The 21,008-nt window shown below is 41.1% G+C and overlaps 1 protein-coding gene across 4 annotated transcripts in view; it reads right to left on the bottom strand.

The window, feature by feature from the left end:
• The window catches only part of LOC122659741 (probable amino-acid acetyltransferase NAGS2, chloroplastic), a 48,122-nt gene that overhangs the window by 17,443 nt on the left and 9,671 nt on the right, over positions 1-21,008 (bottom strand). For all 4 annotated transcript variants that reach the window (XM_043854857.1, XM_043854856.1, XM_043854859.1 and 1 more), the window contains 4 exons: positions 16,523-16,943; positions 7,718-7,815; positions 6,533-6,644; positions 6,185-6,344 (listed from right to left, as the gene is read on the bottom strand). In XM_043854857.1, the coding sequence (XP_043710792.1) occupies positions 6,185-6,344; positions 6,533-6,644; positions 7,718-7,815; positions 16,523-16,943 (791 nt within the window). The remainder of the gene's footprint in view (positions 1-6,184; positions 6,345-6,532; positions 6,645-7,717; positions 7,816-16,522; positions 16,944-21,008) is intronic.

Raw genomic sequence — 21,008 nt, forward strand, 5'->3', positions numbered from 1 at the left:
TCATTTTTCTGAGAAACCACATCTACAACCGACCTTGACTGAGACTGTCCTGAGCCCCTGGTTTCCTAGGATTTACATGTGGTTGCAGAATTTGGGCATGAAACCACTCCTGCAACCACTCTGTTTCTGAAACCTTATACTTAAGTAATTATGGGAGACCTTTTGGGGATCCTTTCCCTTTGCTTGTTTAACCTTATTTTACTCTTTGTTTAGGTTAATATATCCATCTTGTGGCTTATTACTTGATCGAGGCGACAACTTATAATCTTGGTGCTTGGCATATACATTGTGAGTGGGTTTGGTTGTTTGGGTTTGATATTATTATTGCATTACATATTATGTAATCATTATAATTATTAAGCATGCTTGCGCATATTGCATATTTTTATATATGATTGTTATAATGTTGATTGGAGATGTTTTACTTTGACGGGTCTCGGTGCCGGTGGGTACCGGTGCCGGAACCCCGGATACTATATATATTTTATGAAGTCATTATGTTGAATGTCATGTTGAACTGTATGCGCCGTGCCGTGCTGGTAACCGGGCACTAAACCATATGAAAAGTTGATGCGCCCGGATTACCTCTCGGGACGATAGGACTTGCATGTAGTATATCTGTGGCTAAGATTTCACACCCTTATGCTACGACCCTTACCAATAGGGGTTTAGGTGTTGGGTAATCAGTACACCGGATTCTGTGGAGGTGGGAGAGGCCAGTCATGGTAGTATTGGTTATCAGGGGTTTGCCACTGAGTGGTCTTGGAGGCTTCGATCGGCGTAGGTCCCAGGTGACAATTGAGGTTTCATTGTGGCGATAAGTTAAGTGACCCACAGTGTCTCCCGAGTTGTCACAGTAGCATATACCATTGACTTAGTTGTTTGTTAGGTGGAAAAATGGACTTAACATGTGCATGCATCATTGGACTATGTGAATTGCGTGTTTGTGCATCCCCATCCCCTCACTGGCTCAGTGGAGCTAACCCTCTCGTGCGCACACTTTTTTAGATTATGATGCAGGTGACGGATATCTCGCGGGACTTGGAGTTCAGCCCTCGGGATACGATGAGATTGGTGAGGAGGAGCCGGAAGCCGTGTTTGAGGAACATGGCGACGGGTGTCCTTGCGATGATTGTGCCTACGGGCCGTGAGGATATTCGGGACTTGGTCCCTTTTTGATTTACTTTTGGGGCTTAGGCCTATGTTGAAATATTTACTGTTATACCCTTTTGATAGTTATTAGATGGTCATTGGAAATGTAACTAATTACTGTATTTATCATCTAGCCTTTGAACATCTTGTAACTATTTGATTTTATACGCTTCCGCAATACTACTGATCCTTGGAATGTAATATTCTTTTTTTCGCGTTCTAATATTATAGTGTTAATATTGGTTATGATTGTGCGTTGGGACACTGTGTCAGTGATCCGGGCGGTTTAGTAGGATGACACGCGTCGTCCTAGTCACCCTTTATATGATATTATATTCCTTGGCTGTAATAGGGGCGTGACACACGGTCAAGCTTACAAGCTACTCTGTCAAGGCCAGATCGCTTGTTGTGCCAAGTGAGCTCAGCACCAGACCATCTAAGGTCATTGAGACCCGCATTCTCGAGGCAGGAGTTGAAGGCTTCAACCACTTGGTGGTCAATGGGGGAACCACCCAGCTTCTCATGGTTGTAACGGACGACATTGAAGTCGCCTCCAATGCCCCACGGACTAGAACCGATGGACAGAGAGATGGAGCAGATGTCGTCCCAGAGAGGAAGACGGTCTTGAGGACGATTGAAGGCATAAACCATGGTGAAGAAGAAGAGGTGATTGTGTAGGTGATCAGAGATGTTGAGATGAAGGAGTTGAGGGGAAGCAGAGGAGACCGAGATATGGAATTTGGAGGTGTCTCAAAGGACCCAGATGCGGTCGTTTAGGGAGTGGGTGTAATTTGAAAGGAAGGACCAAGACGGAGCAAGTGAATGAGCAATGCGGGATGAGTTTGGTTCAAGAACCTTCATTTCGAGCAAGCAACAAAGGGAGGACTCAGAGGATTTGATACGATCACGAATCTCGACCTGTTTAGCCGGGGCGTTAAGGCCACGGACATTCCAAATGGTCCAAGGGATCATGAGAGAGGGGGGGGAGGGGGCAACCAACCGGCCGAGGAGCTAACACGGGACCCCGGGGGAACACTACAGGGCCTCATCCGATATTCCCGGAGAGGGGGGAAGTAAACCATGAGGGAAGGGGGGGTGGAGGGTAAAAAGGTCTCTGGTTCAAAGGGGGTGGAAGAACCGTCCAAGTAACCGGGGCCAGATGTGATTTGGTTCAGCTTTGGGTTGAAGGCAAAAGAGGGGGGAGATAAAAGGGTGTTTGGGCTGAGATGCTGATGGGCCTGGGTGGGTGGCTGAAGAGGGTGAGTGGGCTGGGTTGATGGGCCTGGGTGGTTAGTGGATTGCTGGGTCAGCTCAGATAAAAGGTTAATTGGGCTGAGTTGATGATGGGCCTGGTTGGGTTTCTGAAGAGGGTGAGAGGCCTGGGTGGATGGTTTGATTTGAGTTGGAAATGGGTTGATGGGTTAGGTTGGGGGGGTTAAAGGTTTTGGGTGGGGCGAAGGGTGGGATGTGTAGGTTAAGTGAGACAAAAGGGGTTTTGGTGGGAGGGATGTTCGTACTAGGTGGGGGGCATTTGGTGAAAAGGGGTGAAAGGTTTAGAGTGTCAGGGGAAAGATCAGAAATTGGAAAGCCAAAAGGGGAAGGGGAGTAGGGCGAGGTCTCGACAGGATCAAGAGGGGTCTACAGGTCAGATACTCCGTGCAGGCTGCCAGCGAGAAGAGCCAGCAAGGCTAAAGCGTCACCGTCTTCATCGTGATCGAGGGTCTGCAAAATCGCAAACCTATTGTGGTCAACCTCTGAGGATCTGAGTGGTAGGTGGGCATCGGGAGACACGCCATGACAGGGGCCTTAAGCGAGTTCCAAAGATTTTTTCCGGCGTCTGTTTCTGAGTTTTTTCCTACCGCGAGGAGGGTGCAAGTTGTCTTCCTGCTCCACTGCAGTTTGCGCCACAGCTTGGACCTCGACTAGCATCAGGGTAGCAGTGCCTTCGTCATCTTCTATCATATCGGCTTCCTTCGGCACCTCAGGTAAGTCTCTGCAGCGCTTGCGGTTAGAGGAGTTGCTTGCAGAATCTGCCGCTGGGACTGTTTCCAATTCCTTCTGGTCAGAGGGGCTAGAGAGGCACTGTTTCGAAGGATGGCCAAAGATCTTACAAACTGAGCAGTAGTGTGGTAGCCAGTCGTAGGTGACTCTCTGCGTGAAGGAGTGGCCATTCTCTTCTTGGATGGTAACAAACTCAGGAGGAGACACATTTGCAGAAATCTCTACACAGATTCGAGCGTAGGAGAGACGGTCCATCTTTTTAGTGCGCTCGTCCGAGAAGAGAGGATTGCCAATGGTTGATCCAACAATGCTGAGACCCGAGGCACACCAGTAGTGAAAGGGTAGACCAGGCAAGTTGACCCAAATGGGGATGTTCCTGAGATCAATTTTGCTGAGGGAGGATCGCTGATCCCATTGCCTGAGGAAAATAGGTTTCTTTCCAACTTGCCAGGGGCCACCTTCCAAGGCCCGAGCTTTGTCTGATTTGTCGGAGAATCTGAAGATGAAGATGCCGCTGCTAAGGAGGTAAGTGTAAACTGCTCCGGAGACACGCCATTGCTTGAGAAGAGAGGATTTTACGACATGAAAGGGGGGGGCGAGCTCCAAGGAAGTGCCCCACGAGGCAGCACTGCCACTTGGAAATTTCTTCATCAAGCAAGCCATGGGGACAGAAGCCGATTTTGGGGTCGTCAACGAGAGAAGGGGGGACATAGTGCAGCGAGAGTCTATCAGAGGATGGGGGGGAGGCGCTGGACAGGAGAGAGTTCCAGGAAGGGGGTTTTGGATTGCAATGGTCAAGACTAGTGATGGGAGGGGTGTTCGAGGGTGAAGCAGGGATGGAGGTTGAGATAGAGGGGGGAACAGAGGGGAGGGAGGCTGGAGTGTGGTGTGGAGAGGGGTCTCTGCGAGCTGGGAGAGGGGAGGGAGGTGAGGAGATGGGTGCAGGGGGGGGAGGAGGGGCAGAATGGATAGTTGAGGGTGATGGCGGCATCATTCAAGGTCGTCGGAGGTCACATTCAGTTTGTAAACCTGCATGGCTTCCAACCCCTTCTACATTACTCTTAAACCCCTAACTGTACCTTACCCAACCAGGAAAAAGGAAAAACATTGTGCCCAACAGAGAGTTATGTAGGAGAACCCCCTCAGTCCTAGTTCTACTAGGAAAAGGAATCCCAATCTCACTAGGAATAAGAAAGTGAACGCTTAAGCTGTGTTTGGTATGCATTCTTGGAGTGCATTCTCGGATGATAAAATTAGTTGTTTTTATCATCTGAGAATGCAAAATCGACCTAGAACTGCATTCCAAGAATGCATACCAAACACAGCCTTAATCTTACAGGTGGTTGCAAGGGAAGGGAAGTGAAATCAGTTTTAAAAAGAAAAACTTTTGTAATCAAAATTGTGTAACTTTCTTAAACTAACTAAATATGGTAATTATACTTTCAGAATGAAATCTTTATTCTCCTTAAAACCAAGGAATTTGGTTGCAAAATAACAAGATTTGGAATGCTTTGGAGTAAGTTAGACTATCATGTTAGCTAATGAATAAAAATTTTCCATTTTAGTTTTGATTTTGTTTCTCTTACCTTCATTTTATTTCCCTTGCACAAGGAAAATGGACATATGTTCTTAATGTACCAACAAAGGAAGCAGAATTCTAATACAATATAGAAGAGGAAATTGAAAAGAACAGGAAAAGAAGTGATATTTGGTACTTTCAGAATGCTAATTAAAGGATAAAAAGGAGTACCCAGTGCATGAGGCTCTCGCTACTGCAGGGTCTGGGGAGGGGCAGATGTACACACAATGCTAATTAAAAGATAAATTTTTGAAATAAGAAAAATCAAAACAGAAGTTTAAGAAACTTAAGCTGAATGGTGTAGAAAGGTCAATCGGAGGTGCAATCCAGAGAAAAGTGATCTTTCTCAGATTTATGATGGTGTCGCAGTGATGGTTTTGGTTATAGGCTTACCAACACTGCCATCACAACAACAGAACCCTAGACGTAATTCTAAACAAACAGATACAACTGAGAAGGGAGGTTAATGGGATAGTAATTATGATGGAAATTGATGGAGGAAATCTGCAATCAACCAGCAAACAAAATAAAATTGACAGGAAAAATTCATCTAATTGGCTAAGCTTATATAAAGCAGAGCTGTAGCCCACAACAGAAAATATGCAATCAATCAGCGAACAAAACAAAACTGACAGGAAGAATTCATCTAATTGGCTAAGCTTATATAAAGCAGAGTTGTAGCCCACAACAGAATCAAAAATGAAACTACTACGTACTAACTACAAATAATAATATCAAATGGGATGGATTATTCTGCAGGTTGAAATAACAGAATTTGATTAACATGTCTCCTCAGAAATGGGGACAACTAGGAAGAAGCGAAGGCAGAGAAAAAGAAGAAGGAAGAATAAAAGAGGGTCAACAGAGGTGTCCAGCACCTAATAGGATTCACATGGTCAGCAGCTCACAAAAACAAATTTTATTTCTTTCGAAACTGATTAAATTATGCTGTTGCATAAACATAAAGACCTCTACAAAAAACAATTCCAACATGGACTAGATTCTTTCACTAGCCATTACTGAGTTTAGGCTTGGGCCTTCAAATGTGCTCATGTTTCTTGAGCCAATGAAAGGCAATTGCCTCATTGATGTTTGAAAAAGATACAAAAGCCAAAAATAGAAAAGGTAAGAGTGAGAAAAGCAGCCAAAAAGGAGGTCCACTCCTCATCCTCCAACCTATGTAGAAATAAAGACAAATAATCGAACAAGATGAACTAAAAATGAATAAAGTTCAAAGAACAATTTTTTTTTGGTTGTATTATAATATTTTACTCATCGTTTACTAATAGCCCTCCCTCTTTCCATCTTTTTAATTCACCCAAAAAAAGTGAATAAAGTGACCACAATGAAGAACACAATGAACCTATGTAATGTTACCTAGTCCGATGTACAGCATCTAACAGCATTGCCAATGCGACAAAACAAAACATGCATTAAGTTTCAACATGATACCGAGTAATTTGTCCCCATGCCCTTCTCCACGGCACTCAGGAGACACAGCAATAGCAGCAACTTCTCCACACTTCTCTTCAACGAAAGGAAAAAGAGCAGCACATGCAATAATTTGACCTTCTCTCTCCACAACAATGAATGAATCCAACGCTTCTAGTAGCTGATGACATGGAGCACATGATAAGCAAAACCTCTATTCCAGTTCCAAGAAAGACAATTGAGTAGCAGTTTTCATCAGGTGTTGCTTAATTCACAATCTAACTACACAACTTATATCTAAAAAATAATTAAAAAGCAGTTCAGATATGGACAAAATAACAACCAATGAAGCAAAACCATTGCACTAACCTCTTCATCAGTTCTCCGAACCAAAGTCCCATTATCTTCCAGAGGCTTTATAATTCGTTTTATTCCATGGATATCCATCACTGCAGCCGCTCGTGTTCCTTCATAAAGATCACTGAGAAATGTGGATACATAAAAGGTCACGCAGGGCCTTAAAATTTTTTTTGGGGAGTGGGTTAAAGAGAGCGAGAGAGAGAGAGAGAGAGGGAGGGGGGGGGATGCTCAAAATATATCTTCATAAAACATGCACAAACTACTACATGTATAAAATGTTCACAGCAAATGTACTGTTTGTATCAGCATCAATAAAAATAAAAAAACTGCTTGTGCAAATGAAATAAGTGGAAGTTTAGAGAGAAGAATAAGATTGAAATTGACAGCACATTGTGTATAAACATAGAATTGATGATTGACAGAATATAATTGAGGAATGTTCGGTCTGTAGCTGCATGGTCAAATAATAGGTTTTGGATAAGCAGGCCTAGGTGGCAGGAAATTTAGACTGATTATCATACTGTCACAACATTGAACTGTCATAAAATGTCCCCCTCCACCCTTCTATTTCCTTGTTAGATGTTTTCATAGTGAGATAGATGAATATCAGGTTATGAAGAGTGATATGCCTTATGAGCATAGCATTAGACAGGTTGTGTACCGCGGGGGACCTGCTATTGAAAATTAAATTTTCAAAATGGTGATCTAGAGATGAAGGGATTGCATTTCAGGTTATGTATTTCCAAGGGAACTGTTATTTTCTGTTGGACACCAGAACTCAGCAGAATAGAGAAGAAACAAATAAATATTCAGTCCCTCTCTAGGGGTTGGGTGTTACAACTAAAAAGAGCATGGTATCAATTTAACCCTTTGAAACATTTTCCAGTCTATCACAATGAACAGGGCCTGAATGAGACAACAACATACGAGCCTTAAGATGTGCTGACTGACATGTCATAGAGAAGATTGACCAAAATGTAGCAGAAAGAGTATAGAAATAAATGTGAAAGAAAGCACCAAAGAAATAATAAACAAGCAAAAACTGTTTGAAGTTGGTAAATAGATAAAATACTTGTGTACAAGAATCAGCCGCTAGATTAGTGAAAGCAAGTTGCGATCGGATTGCCGGTTTTTCACAAAAGGTTTTTAAGGATTTATGGGAGAAATTAATCCAAAAAATTGATTACTGTTTACCTAGCCACCATAGTCCCCATTCCATCTCTTTGAAACAACTCTAATAGCAAAACTCCACCAATGGTGCCATCTAGTAAATGAACTCTTCGAACACCACCCTGACAGAAGATGAGTAGTTTAGGACTACCATGAGCAAAGGCATCATAAAATTCAATTGAGTAAAGCAGAGAACAGCAGGCGTGGGTCTGCCAATAATAGCAAATAGACACACATCATATTAACTGATTACCCACAGGCAGGTAAAGTACCAGGAGAAACAAATGTTCCACCTGTTGAAAAATCATTTTCATAATCACAGAATTAGGCGTAAAACAGTTGGTTATAAGTTAATAACTTTTTTAAATTGTTGAAAACAAAATTATGAACGAAGTCAATTTACAGTTTAGGAAACAAGGATGCTGAGGAAGGCATAGATGCCCAACATAGCACCTAGTGTGACAATCTGTTGATTTATACATTGACGCTGCCCTTCCCTAACAGTATGAGCTTTTAGGTGAAATAATAGCGAACGTGGTTATCAAAGCAAGGTGGTCAAGTGTTTGATTCCTGGGAAGTGCATTGGAAGAGTTTCCCGACATTTCTTCTCCCTCAGTGCCACGCGAAGGAAATGCCGCATGAGCTCCATGTGCAAGGACCATGGGATTTTGGCTTGCACGTGCAGGGGAGTGTTGATGCATGCATTGACGCTGCCCTTCCCTAACAGTTCAAGCTTTTAGGTGAAACGGTAGCGAACACAATCTTTTGTTCTGATAATTAACAAATTTTATTGAAGGAAACAGTAAGAGCAAAAACAAAAATGGTTGGGAGATGGAGAAATAATCACATTGCAGGAAAAGGACGCAAGTAAAACCAATCTCTGTCAACCACCAACTTTGCTAACTCATCCGCCATTGAATTGGCAGACCTCAACCTCCACAACTAAAAGAAAATTATGATTGGAGCACAAAACTCTAGCCTTCTTGATGAAGTGCATATAAGTCCAAGGATCACCCAATTGAGATTGAAGCCATCTGATCATCAGTTTTGGATCACCTTGAACGATCAAGTTAAGCAACCCACGTTGAATTGCTATCACCTTCAACTTGGCAGTAACTGAATCACAATCGCTTATTGAACCTGCACAAGCTAGAAGGGCAGATCCATCATGATTGTTATTTAACTTTCAACATGATGAGCAGGCCGTTCACCTATTTGGGGAATCTCCAGAGCCATTTAGAGAGCAAATCATCATTCCTCCTAGGGGTTTTGCCTAATCCCAAATCCGCCTGCCCCCACCCCCCTATTTAATTGGTTTCCTCTCCTTGGGCAATATACTGATACCTTTTTTTATCACTTGGAATACCATATTGGCTATTTAGATCTGAAGAACCAGCAGAGTATTCATACCAAATTTATTCCTAGAGACCCTCTGACACAAGCGTAGTCCAAGCAAAAACCTAAGAGAGCAGCCCAAAACAACTTCATCCAAGAGATTTCCTTGCTACTTATTAGGCATGTATGGGAATTATATTGATTTACATGAAATTGATTAGATTTCTCGTTATAAACTTTATACATGAGGAGAAGGATCATGTGGTATAATTGGAAGATAGAGATAACGGACAATGGATGGTTGGTGCTTCACTGTATACCTTTTAATAAGAAAAATAGCATCTTTGTTATTTCAATGGCATGTCAATTATAGCATCTTTGTAACTTCAAATATGTCAATTATATGGAAGTTATGGATAGCATATAAGTTTTTGTGATTGTGCACTGGTAAATCAAAGTGAATTGAATTTTGGCATACCAATGTGCGTCTAGCTGTCCGATCTTCCCATCCTTCAAATCCATCAGGTAAGGGTACCATGGACATATCATACGTTATCAATAATTTACAATTTTCCAAGTAATTTAGCAAGAGAATAATCTAGACACATTATTAATGCATAAAGAAACCTAGAATTAAAAAAAAAGAGATTAATTCTAGTTTTGCTCTCAGCTCCTGAACTGAAAAAGAAAGCTTCTGAGCCGAGCCAGATTGGCCCATTAGCAGCACTAGTTTGGATCACACTTATGAACAAATTTATGAGAGATAATTAAAGACATACAAACCTAGCAAAATAAAATAATTCAGCTAATATTAACATTGTAGCAGAACTGAATCTAAAACCTAACTTGTAGCAAGACAACTAGAAGAAGAAAGCAAAGAAGAAGAAGAAGAAGAAGAAAAGAAGAGAGAGTAAAACCGAGAGAGAAAAGAAGACTTTCTCACGATTTAGTTGAATTACTAAATCGTGAGAGAGATGTTTATTTATAATAAAACATTAATGAGTTACAATAGAAAACCCCAAAATACCCTTGAGACATAAAACTAATTAGAACTAACTAAAAGGAACCACAAAAGACATAAATAACCCCAAGCACCTAAATACGATAATCTTAACACTCCCCCTCAAGCTGGAGCGTAGACATCACCAAGATCCAGCTTGGAACAGCCACTTGCAAACTGTGGTCGAAACAAAGCTTTGGTAAACATATCTCCAAGCTGAAACTGGGACCGAACAAAAGGAGTAGTAATCAACTTCTTTAGAACAGCATCACGAACAAAATGACAGTCAACTTCAATGTGCTTGGTTCGTTCATGAAACACCGGGTTGTTGGCAATATAGATAGCAGCCTGATTATCACAGTACATCTCCATGGGCTGATCACTGAAATAACCAAGCTCATGAGTAAAGGAACGAACCCACATCAATTCAGCAGCTGTGTGAGTCATAGCTCTGTACTCAGCCTCTGCACTGGAACGAGCAACAGTAGTCTGTTTCTTGCTCTTCCAAGTAACTAAGTTACCACCAAAGAAAGTACAATAACCAGTAGTAGATCTGCGATTACCATCAGAACCAGCCCAATCGGCATCAGAAAATCCAACAATGCTAGTGTGTCCATGACGGCGATAGACAAGCCCCTTGCCAGGAGCACCCTTAAGGTAACGTAAAATACGACACAGCCTCCCAATGAACTTGCTTAGGTGTCTGCATGAACTGACTGATAACACCCACAGGAAAAGAGATATCAGGACGAGTAACTGTAAGATAGATAAGTCTACTGACCAGGCGTCGATACTGGTGTGGATCACTAAAGGCTGTGTCATCAGAAGCACCAAACTTGACATGAGGATCCATAGGAGTATCAATAGGTTTGCAACCCGTCATACTTGTCTCATCAAGTAAATCAAGAACATACTTCCTTTGGGACAAGCTTAGACCGCGAGAACGGCGAACAACCTCAATGCCAAGAAAATACTGGAGGTTACCCAAATCCTTAATCTGAAAATTGTCGAGTAGATATGTCTTCACCTGTCCAATCCCAGAAGCATCATTACCAGTGATAATAATATCATCAACATATACTGCTAAGATGACCACATCAGACCCCTGTCGTCTAACAAAGATAGAGTGATCAGAGTAGCACTGAGAAAATCCACAACTAGCAACAACACTGCTAAATTTATCAAACCAGGCATGGGGGAGACTATTTCAGTCCATAAATTGCCTAATGAAGGCGACAAACTCGGACACTATCCTCCCCCTGAGCAACATACCCAGGAGGTTGCTCTATATACACCTCCTCCTGCAAGTCACCATATAAGAAAGCATTCTTCACATCCATCTGAAAAAGGGGCCAGTCAAGGTTAACAGCCACAGAAAGCAAGATACGAAATGAATTCAGCCGCGCAACAGGAGAGAAAGTCTCAAAGTAATCGACCCCATAGGTCTGGGTAAACCCCTTGGCAACCAAACGGGCCTTGTGTCGCTCCACAGTACCATCGGGATTGTACTTCACCGTGTACACCCAACGACACTTAACAAGATCCTTACCAGGTGGGAGATCAACCAAAGACCAAGTCTTAAGAGAGATGAGAGCCTTCATTTCCACATCCATAGCATTTTTCCACTCAGGGTGAGACATAGCAAGGGTATAAGAAGAGGGAATAAAAGTAGAATGTAATGCAGTAGCAAAAGCACGATAATGAGAGGGAAGATGAGAAACAGACACATAATTTGCCAGAGGATAAAGAGGACGGGTAGTGCAAGTACGAGTACCTCTTCTCTGAGCAATAGGGAGATCATCAACATCAACAGGAGGATCTGCAGGCAGAGAATCAGCTGGTGGCGGTAAAGGTGGGGCAGCAATAGGTTGAAGTGGGAGCAGCGGCTGCTGTTGGTGACGACGCACATAAACCTATACAGGTAGGGCAGCTATCGGCAGAGGAAGAGGAGGAAGAGGAGCAGGGGCAGCAACCCGACCAACTTCATCAAGATGAACATCAACAGAGGAACCAGCAAAATAAGGGGAACTCTCGAAAAAGGTAACGTCAGCAGAAATAAACTGTTGGCGAGTAACAGGGTCAAAACATCGATACCCCTTCTGGGTACGAGAATATCCAAGAAATAAACACTTAACAGCCCGAGGAGATAACTTATCAAGCCCGGGGCGAAGCACATGAACAAAACACTGACACCCAAAAACACGAGGAGAAAGAGAGAAAACAGCCCGATTAGGAAACACTATTTGAAAGGAATTTGATTATTTAGAACTGATGAAGGCATATGATTAATTAGAAAACAAGCTGTCAACTCCGCATCTGCCCAATAGAGTTTGGGAACATGCATATGAAACATCAAAGAACGAGCGACATCTAACAAATGGCGATTCTTGCGCTCGGCCACACCATTTTGTTGGGGTGTATAAGAGCAAGAAGTTTGGTGAAGAATGCCATTGTCAGAACAAAACTGAGAGACCTCACGCTGAATTAATTCAAGGGCATTGTCAGTACGCAAAGTTTTTAAAGGAACACCAAATTGAACTCAAATTTCATTATAAAACTATTTGAAGACAGAAACAAATTCAGATCGATCCTTCAAGAGGTACAACCATGTCATCCAAGAATGATCATCAACAAAACTAACAAAATAAGAAAACCCTAACCGACTTTTGACCCTACAAGGACCCCAAATATCCGAATGAACCAACTGAAATAAAGAAGTACTCCTAGACTTTGGACTCAAAGGAAAAACAGTACGATGATGCTTGCCAAGCTCACAAGCTTCACACTCGATACGGGAGACAGACTTGCATCTGGGAACAAGGTGCTGCAGCTTAGATAGAGAAGGATGTCCTAGCCGATAGTGCCAATGTAATGGAGATACGCTAGGAGAAGTAGCAACCGCTACAGTGGATGTAGTCCCCAAATCAAAGTAATATAGGCCTCCCTTCTCATACACGCCACCAATCTTTGTCTTTGTTGCAAGATCCTGAAAGACACAATAAGAAGGGTGAAAGGTTATAGAACAATTCAAAGTTTTAGTTAAGTGACTAACAGATAAAAGATTAAGAGGAAGCTTGGGAACATGGAGAACATTAGTTAAAGATATGTCAGAAGACAAGGAAACTTTCCTATGACCAGTGACTGGTATAGAGGATCCATCTGCAATAGAAATTCGAGATGACATAGAAGGCTATGTGTAAGATGAAAACAAATTAGGCTTACCGGTCATGTGAGAAGATGCTCCGGAGTCAATGACCCATGGAGAGGATGAGGACGCGAAACAAGCAGTAGTACCTGAGTGGGCAAGGACAGCGGTAGATGTAGAAGAAGAAGCCTCAAGTTGTTGGACTCGTTGTAAGAGTTGAGAGACTAGATCATTAGAAGAATTACCACCATCAGTAGAGGATCCCGGGGCAGTGTCGGAAGAGTGCACAGAATCAGCCCCGCCATCAGAAACAGTAGAGTTTGCAAATTGCTCACGGGCCCACTGTGGTTTGCCATGTTTGAGCCAACACTGATCAATAGTATGATTAGACCGATTACAATGAGTGCACCATCGAGAACTAGCATCAACAGAACGAGAACCAACAGTGTTAGACATATTCCCACGACCTCCAGAACCAGCTCCACGACCACGCCCAAAAGTAGAACCACGACCGCGAGAAGAGTTACCACTACCACCATGGCCACGCCCTCCAGTAGAAGTGAACAGGGTAGAATTATCTTTGTTGGTAGGAGCTGAATCAGACTTCACCACTGAAGGGGATACAAATCTCTAGAGCCGACAATATGCTTCATTCATAGAGGGGATGATGCAGATTCATCATCAAATAGGGCTTGTTTCATTGGGAATAAGTGTAGGGTTGGGATATATATATGTTGGGCCTTTGTTCCCAAGGGTTTTCTATGTATTAGGCCACTTTAGTAGGCCTGAAATAGGGGTATATAGGTTGCATACGGGATTAGCCCAATACTTAGTTTTTATTTTGTGTTTTTAATTGAACCGGTTTAAATTGGTTGCATCTAATTGGTTCAATTGGTCTAATTTAAGTGAAGTGATCCTATTGGCTAAGAGGTTCTTATATCCTATTGGCTACTAGGGAATCTTCTTTATTTTAAGTAGTTTAAGTTGTTTTAAGTCATTAGGACTCTATTTTGAGTCTATTTGAGTTTCCTAGTCAGTTTAAGTTGCCTAATAGGTTAAGGATAAGGTTAGGCCATTCCTTTTTAGTGTTTAAGTCTATTTTTGAGTCTTCTATATAAGTTTGTAAGGGAGGCCAGCATTGTACACGAATTTGATTAATGAAAAGCTTTTGTTTGCTGCCATAGCTGCTGCTCTGCTCTGTTGAGTGAACCTTGTGAGTAATATCAAGGCTACCTTGTGGGTAATATCAAGGTGAAGGGATTGGTGGACTCCGATCGACTCCTTGCATCTTGTAGATCGGGAGGTCCTTCTTCTAGTTCTTCAAAGCTGCTACCATTGAAGATTTAATCTTTCAAGTAAGTAGTTTATTAATTCAGCATTTAACCTTCTTCTTCTAATCCTCTAACCTAAGCTCCATCTACTCCTATTATCACCCCTTCCATTAATCCATAGATCCGTTAGAACCCTAAAACCCTAAATCCAATTTTGCCCTAAATTGCAGAATTTTGTAACTCATCCAAACCCTAACTTCTTTATACCAAAATAACCCCCTAGACCTGCCCATTAATACCCTATAAACCTCTTTCCTAAAATCTGCCCCTAAACCCTAGATCTTACAAACAGTCCATTTTCATAAGGCATCCTACCCAAAACCCTAGAATTCCAACCTCAACCAAATTTGATCCAACTTATACCATTAGACTCATAAAATTCTGCACATCATTATCAAATAAAACCCTAAGTCGAAACCCTAACCATAACCCTAATTTTGCCCTAATTAGCCTAAGCTGTCCCAATCGGCCAGCCTTGTTAAGAGATCCTATTACCCTGGTTCCTAGTGGGATTACTCCTACCTAGGACTACATTAGGGGATCTTCTCTCCAGTCAACAATTGACTTTTGACGGATTGAAGATCAGAATCTAACCCAGAGAGAAATTTGGCAACCAAAAATTCAGATCGTTGGGACTTAATTACAGTAGCATCAGTAGAGATAGGTTGGTATACATTAAGTTCTTCCCACGTCCCCTTCAATGAACTGTAATACTCACCAAGGGATTTTCCATCTTGTTTAAAAGAGAAGAATTTCTCATAGAGATCATAAATTCGGGACAGATTTGTATCTTGAGAGTAGCTTTGCTTGAGTTCTTCCCAAACACCCTTGGCAGTTTTATGGAACATAACATTAGAAGCAATGGAGGGTTCCATGCTATTCCAAAGCCAGCAAAGAAGGGTTGCATTCTCAGCCTTCCAATCATCATATTTGTCATCAGTGGATGGCAGAAGGACCATGGTAAGGTATTTCATCTTCCGGCGAGCAGTAATATAGATCTCAAAGGCTTGAGACCAAAGTAGATAATTAGAAGCACCATTCAACTTCACACTGGTAATCTGAATGTTAAAGTTGTCGGTAGAAGACTTAGTATCAGCCATCAGGGAAATTAATAGATGCAAACACCAATGCGATAACAGCCCAAGAGAAAAGAAACAAAAACCCTGATCAGGGTAAAATCGATAGCCTTGAAGAGTAGGGCAGAACAGCCCAATACAGAAGTATAATCTTCGATAATAACCAGCACTAATGATGTATAATCACTGTAAATCCAGCAGCAATGATGAAGAACAGATCCCAGAAAAACAAACAAATCGATTTCCTCAGAATTTTGGAATATCGATTGTCGTGGTTTTAGAGCAAGCAAGGAACCAATCTTCAAGGGCTTCAAGCAAGAGCAAGGACACACACAAGCGTTGAGCATAGCAGAGAACTCTAGTCCTTCATGAATATATGACTAGAGTTCAGATCAATATAAGCAGCATATGGTTGCTGTAGACCACGATATAAACAAAGAGGTGAAAACCCTTCAAAATAGCAGCAGCAAGAAGAATCTCGTGGATCAGAATTCAATGCTCTGATACCATGTAGCAGAACTAAATCTAAAACCTAACTTGTAGCAAGACAACTAGAAGAAGAAAGCAAAGAAGAAGAAGAAGAAGAAGCTAAGAAGAGAGAGTAAAACCGAGAGAGAAAAGAAGACTTCTCACGATTTAGTTGAATTACTAAATCGTGAGAGAGATGTTTATTTATAATAAAACATTAATGAGTTACAATAGAAAACCCCAAAATACCCTTGAGACATAAAACTAATTAGAACTAACTAAAAGGAACCACAAAAGACATAAATAACCCCAAGCACCTAAATACGATAATCTTAACAAACATCATTTAATGAAATATGAAAGCATATTCTCATGTATACACACGAAGGAAGAGAGTGACAACAGAGTTCATACAACAGTCATGTAGTAAACAAAAAATAAATACAAAATATATTTATTTTACTGTGGGCTTACTCTGCAAACAAAAGCTGCAGCAGCCAGCTCTGAAAGGTAACCATTTAATCTACTCAACCGTTCCTCACCTCCAATAGCAAATCCTTGTTCACCAGACCACAGTCCATTCCCATTGTCAAAACCAACACCATTATGAAACGTTGCATTATTTTTTTTACTGAAACTCCCATTCTGATGATGAAGACTCATCCCATTAGAATCAATATATCCAGATCTAGAAATATCTTCTTCACAAACAGCCTTTACATAGTTTGCAGCTATTTCACTTTGCTTAGCTCGGTTGCGGATCAACATGTCCGCATCTTGTAGGGTCATGAAACGAATAAGCCGTCCATTTTCATCTAAGATTGGTCCATCTACAATGCAAATGAGTTTCTCTGCTCCAATAGCTAAGGCACAAGCAGTAGCAACTTCATAAGTGCTGCAACATGTAAAAGCAAAAAGCATCAGACCTTAAAACAGTTCTTAACTCATCGTTTAAAAGAGAACAAAACAAGAACAATATATCATGCAAGAAGTTATGAAGACAAATCCCGAACCAGGGAAAGTTTAATTGGAGAGTAGCTCAACAGGATCTGGGCTCAATCATGATTATTGAGGAGAGGGATATTCCACAAAATGATTATTTTAGATATTTGGACCCAAGATATGGAGGATGATGGTGCCCAGAGAATTAAAATAGAATGGATGAAGTGGAGAGGTGAGTCCTAAGAACTGTGTGATCGGCGTATTCCTTTAAAGCTTAAAGGAAAATTTTATAGGACTGTCATATGACCGGCTCTGATGTATGATGCAGAATGTTGGGTGCTTAAGAAGTGTCTTACAGATAAACTAGGTGTAGCGGAGATGAGGACGTTGAGATGGTTGTGTGGCAAAACTAGGAAGGATAAAGTAAAGGAATGACCATATTAGAGCTGAGTTGGGAGTAGCTCCGATACATGATAAGCTACGAAAGAGTCGTTTGAGGTGGTATGGTCATGTTCAACGGAGGCCTTGGGATGCTTCAATACGGAGGAGTGATTTGATTCAGATTGAAGGAACTAAAAGAACCAAGGGAAGGCCTAAAATAACCCTAGGAGAAGTGATGATGAAAGACATGCCTGGCTTAGCCCTCGTATCTTGTACGACTTTGAATAAAGCTGATTGGAGAGCAAGGATCCACGTAGCCGACCCCATTTAGTTGGGATAAGGCTATGTTGTTGTTGATTAGCTCAACAGAATCGCAGGAAATAGAAAGTAAAACCAGAAAAAAAAATAAAATAAAAAAATAAAAATATTTTAATAATTTGAGAAGAACAATTAATGTAAATTGGCTCTAAAACCAGCCACAGGTGTAGGGATTCTTCCCTACACCAGCATGAATAGCCATTGGGTTGGTGTAGGGGGACCCTACACCAGCAGTACAAATTGTGGGCTGAGTTAGGATTTTAATTTTGTTATTTGTTAAGTCAGTTTTTTATTGAGTTGTAATTCTAATTAGGATTCCTGGTGCAAGTTTGAATCCTAGTTAGAAGTCCTAGTTAGCATTCCTACTTCAATTATGAGTCCTAGTTAAGTTGTTAGTCATAGTTAGAGTTTGAATTCTGTCCAGCCGTAAGGCTATATATTGTAAGAGCTCTTGAGAGCCTCCCACGATTTAATGAATAAGAAAATTGCTTTGTTGCATTCCACTGTCCTGAGATAGGCTGTGAAGGTGAGGCTGAGATAGCCTTCACTAGTTCACTGCCTCTATCCTTCAAGTGCATTCAAATCTGTTCAAGTTTGTTACTGCTGATTGTTTGAAGATTCATAGCTCAGTTATCCAGATCTGCTACCAGGTCAAGGATCCATCCAACAAGAAGTAATTATATAGTTCCCATCCCCAAACCCTTCTGATCCTAATCCTCTAAACCAAACTCTAGCATCCCTCCATCTCCAAACATCACATCCATAACCTAAAACCTGCCCAGCCTGAATCCACCATCATAAAAAGCCCAAACTTGGACCGAAGCTCCCTCTCACTGTCAGGGAAACTCGATCCAAGCCCCTGCCAACAATATCCATTATAAACCCTAGATTCCTACATTATTCTCCTTTTCAAAAACCCGAAACCCTAAAGCTAACTTACCATCTACTCAAGTTTACACATCTAACTCCATTAGAACAACTCAGGACCTTCACTGGAAGGTTTCCCTATATCATCTTACCATTACCCACCATCAAACCCTAGACCTCCTTAAACCCTAACCCTAATTTCAGTATTTACCTAATTCTGCCCTAGCCGATCCCATTAAACCCTAGCAGATCCTGGTTCTGGTTCTAGTTGGCTGTATCCCCATCGAAGATTATATTAACAGTTAGGCCTGAAACTGTAATCGAAGGGTCACTGCAGCAGGGAGACCAGGTCCTCAAAGTTTGATCCAATTCTGATGGTTGGATCTGTTCCAACTGGGAAAGCTCTAGAACTGCAAAATCAATTCATATGTTTTAATAATTCAAACAGAAGACAAATAAGGATTAAAAGTGATGATTCAGCAGTAGAATGTATTCAGTTTATGCAAAGCAATTTAGAGTTTGATAATAAGTTGAAGTAGACTTGACTAGGAAACCAGAATTTCGACTAAAAATTCAGAACAGGAACTGAAACTAGAAAACTAGAAAGGCAAACTGCATCTAAATATGGCAGAATTGTAACCAGTAATCAGACTTTAAGATACGAACTAGATATGAAATAGTAGTAAGACAGAACAATAAATCCGCAGGTAGTATGGTTAAGAAATCTGACCTGCAATTACTTGGACGATAGAATAGAAATAGAAAGAAAGATAGAAGAATGGATAGGAATATAGGATAATAGGATAATGGGGCAGGAATCCACCTTACCCGTTGTTTCGGAATCCACCAAACAACCAATAGAGAATCCACTCTTCCACTTAGGAATCCACCTTAGTCTTCACTTGGAATCCACCAAGTAACACCACTGAATCCACAGGGCCAAAATTCAGAAGAACTGATTATCTATCTGTCATAAATTTGTAGGTAGGGCATAGCCCTTACATATGTTTAAATAAAACTTCAAAAACTAGACAAACTAAGCCTAAAATTCCTCCAGTAAATAGCTTGTTATGGAGGTAATCTACTGCTACTAAAAATCTGAATAAAATTGAAAAAAACAACTTAAACATGGCTGGACAATAGTTAGTAAGTACGCATATTATACGTTTACAATACGCGCATGTATAGATCAAAAAAACATTTTTTACATATGAAAGCATATATATGGTTAAAAACACGCATTTTATATGGTCACATATCAAACTGGTTTTATACATCAATAGCATATAATACACCTTGACTTCATTGCTTCAAAAAAAAACCAAAAACAAACTGAAAACCCCCAAATCCTAAATTCCCGATTGCAAAGCCCCCCAAATCCCTATTGCAACTCCCCAATCCTCACTCCCTTCTTCTCAGCTTACGTTTTTGGAACCAGAAATCCTGATTGGCGAACTCCCTTCTGGCAATTGCAGCAGTGAATCTCCGTCCAAGGCCCGATTGGAAAACTCCCTTCCTCTCCATCTCTTCCACAGCTTCTCAGTCCCACTGGAGAAGTCCCTTCCGGCAACAGTTTCTGTGGCGGTTAGAGATAATTTTAGCGGAGCTTCTGCTATTTTTAGCGGTGCTTCGTCATACTCTGTGTTGTTTACAGAGGAGAGACGGAGAGACTTGTAATTAACCATAAAAGTTAAAACTCTTTCCAAGGAGCAGAGTCTCCTTCCTCTTCTCCGTCTAAGCCTGATTCAGCCCCCTTCGTCTTCCCCATCTCCACCTCTCTCTGTAAGTATCTCACTCTCCTTCCCTGGTTTTTTATTTTTGGTTTTGGTATGATCTTTCCGTGGTTGCACTCAGATCATATTAGAAAAAGTACTCAAGAGTATCATGCCAATTTTAGTTTTGTCATCCCTAATGTATTTTACGCTAGTCACACACATGCCACTAACAGTGATGGGCTTTAAGAAGGGATCGTATCTTTCTCCAGATATCACATATAGCCTTTTGGTGACTGTGTGCAAGTTTATAAGAACTTTAGCTGTTATAGTTGCTTAATATAAAGTCTCAAATGCTGAAGATCTCTAGTGAGTAAATCAGCAATGAACTTCTTGACAAAACACAAATGGATAATACGTTTTTTTCAAGTTGCGATGGATACTTTCTGTAATCTGTATCTACCTAAGTTACGCTTCTCTTGTTTAGTTCTGAACACAATATTGCATACTAAAGGAAATTTAGCTTGAAGTCCCTGCATCACTCATCTTCCATTACTATTTTAGCTTCATTTACATATTGTGCTTGATAACTAAATTGTTCTTACTCAAAGAAATCACAGAATAGCTTCTGACACTCCCAATTTCCAATGCTTCATTATCTACATGCTGTTATTTTGTTTATTAGGTGATATACATGTCTGTTGCATAGTGAATATATACCCGTAGTTTTGCTCCAGGAA

Source organism: Telopea speciosissima, chromosome 4 (genome assembly GCF_018873765.1).
Source record: "Telopea speciosissima isolate NSW1024214 ecotype Mountain lineage chromosome 4, Tspe_v1, whole genome shotgun sequence".
Taxonomy (NCBI): domain Eukaryota; kingdom Viridiplantae; phylum Streptophyta; class Magnoliopsida; order Proteales; family Proteaceae; genus Telopea; species Telopea speciosissima.